This window comes from Cyprinodon variegatus, unplaced genomic scaffold (genome assembly GCF_000732505.1).
Source record: "Cyprinodon variegatus isolate N-32 unplaced genomic scaffold, C_variegatus-1.0 Scaffold363, whole genome shotgun sequence".
Taxonomy (NCBI): domain Eukaryota; kingdom Metazoa; phylum Chordata; class Actinopteri; order Cyprinodontiformes; family Cyprinodontidae; genus Cyprinodon; species Cyprinodon variegatus.
Window position 1 is genome coordinate 531337 of NW_015150816.1, and position 2186 is coordinate 533522.

The following is a 2186-nucleotide window of genomic DNA, read 5'->3' on the forward strand; positions in this document are numbered from 1 at the left end:
GAGGAAGTGGGGGCGAGTTTAGTCCGACGACGGAGGGACATGAGGGCCAAAAAGAGCAGAGATTCAAGTGGAAAAATGGCCCGAGCGTTCTCGCACACCTCGCTCTTCCAGCGGGTCAAACTTCACGAGTTGTTTTCTGCAATTTCGATCATGAAAACAAAACAAGCAGACCTCCTGTCTGCCGTCAGCTACAATTTGGGAGAGGTGCAGCGGAGCGTCTGTGGAGGGGGCGGGACGTCTGGAGCTGAGGTATTGCATCGCACTCATTGCACTGATTTTGTGCAGTAGTTTCTGATGCAAGGCCTTTCAGAATCTATAACGCAGGGGTGTTATTATTTTTCGGTGAATTAGGTTTTAATAGGAATAGATGAAGTGCAACTTCTCTACTTCTGTTATTTTCTGTAGTTTCTCAAAAAAAAAAGCATAACGATATTAGAGCTTTCATTGATTTATTTCTAAATTTGAAACAATGTCTAGCCTGTAAGGTGTAAAAAAAACCCAAAAACAAATGAATCAATTAATCCAATCTAATCGAATCGTATCGTGGTGTATTATTGAGTATCGAAAATAATCGAATCGTTGGGTCAGGAAATCGATACTGAATCGAATCGCCATGATGGATGTAATTTCCACCCCTAGTAACAACCAAGATGCACCTGGCAGTCCTGGCTACATTTTCTCCCCTGTTGGTTTGCAGACTCTGTTGTAGTATTTGTAGACTGTTTTTCAGTTCATTATTGTTCAACTTGTTGTCTATGTAATGATCAAGTTCCACCTTTAGCAGTGATTTTCAGTTACACTTTCTGATTGTTGTACCTAAAAATGATCTCATGTCTACCTTATGAAATATCCACCTCTACTCAAGCCCAAATACTTCCCATAATCAGGCCAAAAGTAGTTTTGGAATAAAGACAAAAAGCTAGCCGCATTCCACCTTAAAATTTCTGGGTGAGGATACCCCCGTACCCCCCTACAATGCTTGCGCCTAAAGCTGTGATACACCAAGGTGAACACCCTGGGACATTTTCTTAGCTAAAAGCTCGCCAACGAGTAACAGTTCCAGTATTAAAACATACTTTTAATTAATATCTTTTCAAATATTTCACGTCTCATTATGTGATAAATTTATCATCAATCTTTGTGTTAATCAAGTGTTAATCATACAAAACGTCTTAATTTAGGCAAGTTTTAATAGTATACCGGTATACTGTAAGACAATTTTTTAAGTCTTATATCTGATTAATAATTATCAATTTTTAACTTAATGAGTGTATAAATGGATGAAAGCATAGAGGATTAGATTTCAAGTTAATGAAAAGGTTTGTAAGTTTGCATTTAAATGATTACTTTTAGCTGAGGAGTTAGTAAAGTTGCCCAATAATGTAAAGAATTAGCAATCCATCCCCATAACAGGAAGAGAAAACCTAGAAAACCTCCCTAGAAGTCATTGTCCATCAGTCTACTTGTGCAAGAGCTTGTTAAAACAGCCATTGTGTTTATTAGTTAGAAAAATTCTTTATTTAGAAGCAGCTTTGAAAAGAAACCTCTGCTTAATGATGTGCAAATAACAGATAAATGACTCAACACAAACATCCTGGCTTGAACTGGAAGAATTTGGGCTGTTTTAATCAAAAAAGGGAAAAACCAGAATGCAGACTGTTTTCTCTCCACTTTCCACTCACCTGAATGGGACTATGTGAACTAAAGAAGCAGTTTTGAATTATAAAGATACCTCAGGTTGTGTGTTAAACATCCCTCAGTGCTTCATCAGCCTGTGGACAGAGGGGACGGCCCCCGCTGTCTTTTTAATGATTAACAGATCAGTTTAGAATCTTCTACTTTTATTGGAATCAACAACACGGATTTCATTAAGCAGGTGCAGCAGTAAAAATATAGGTTCATAAACTGGAAGCCAATAAAACTCACTCATCAAACTTAATAAGCTTAAATGTTTCGAGTCATTTCAGGTGTTTCTTTCCGTGGGTTGTGTGAACCAGCCTGCTGCTGCTGCCTCTTTCTGGGTTTTAGCAAAGAACGGCTCATTAACATGACTTCAAAGTGCTTGTTTGGGTTAAACTGACAGACCCTCCTGACTTTAGGATGCAGAGAGACATTTAAACATGACTAACACCATGGTGGGTGCCAGGATCTGACATGGTGCAGAAGCAGCTTAAACTGGATTTTTT

At 38.6% G+C, this 2186-nt stretch overlaps 1 protein-coding gene across 1 annotated transcript in view; it reads right to left on the reverse strand.

Moving 5' to 3' along the window:
• The window catches only part of vta1 (vesicle (multivesicular body) trafficking 1), a 46685-nt gene extending 44551 nt beyond the window's left edge, over window positions 1-2134 (reverse strand). Inside the window, exon 1 of the mRNA XM_015386300.1 lies at window positions 2130-2134. Within this exon, the coding sequence (XP_015241786.1) occupies window positions 2130-2134 (5 nt within the window). The remainder of the gene's footprint in view (window positions 1-2129) is intronic.
• Between the last annotated feature and the right edge of the window lie 52 nt (window positions 2135-2186).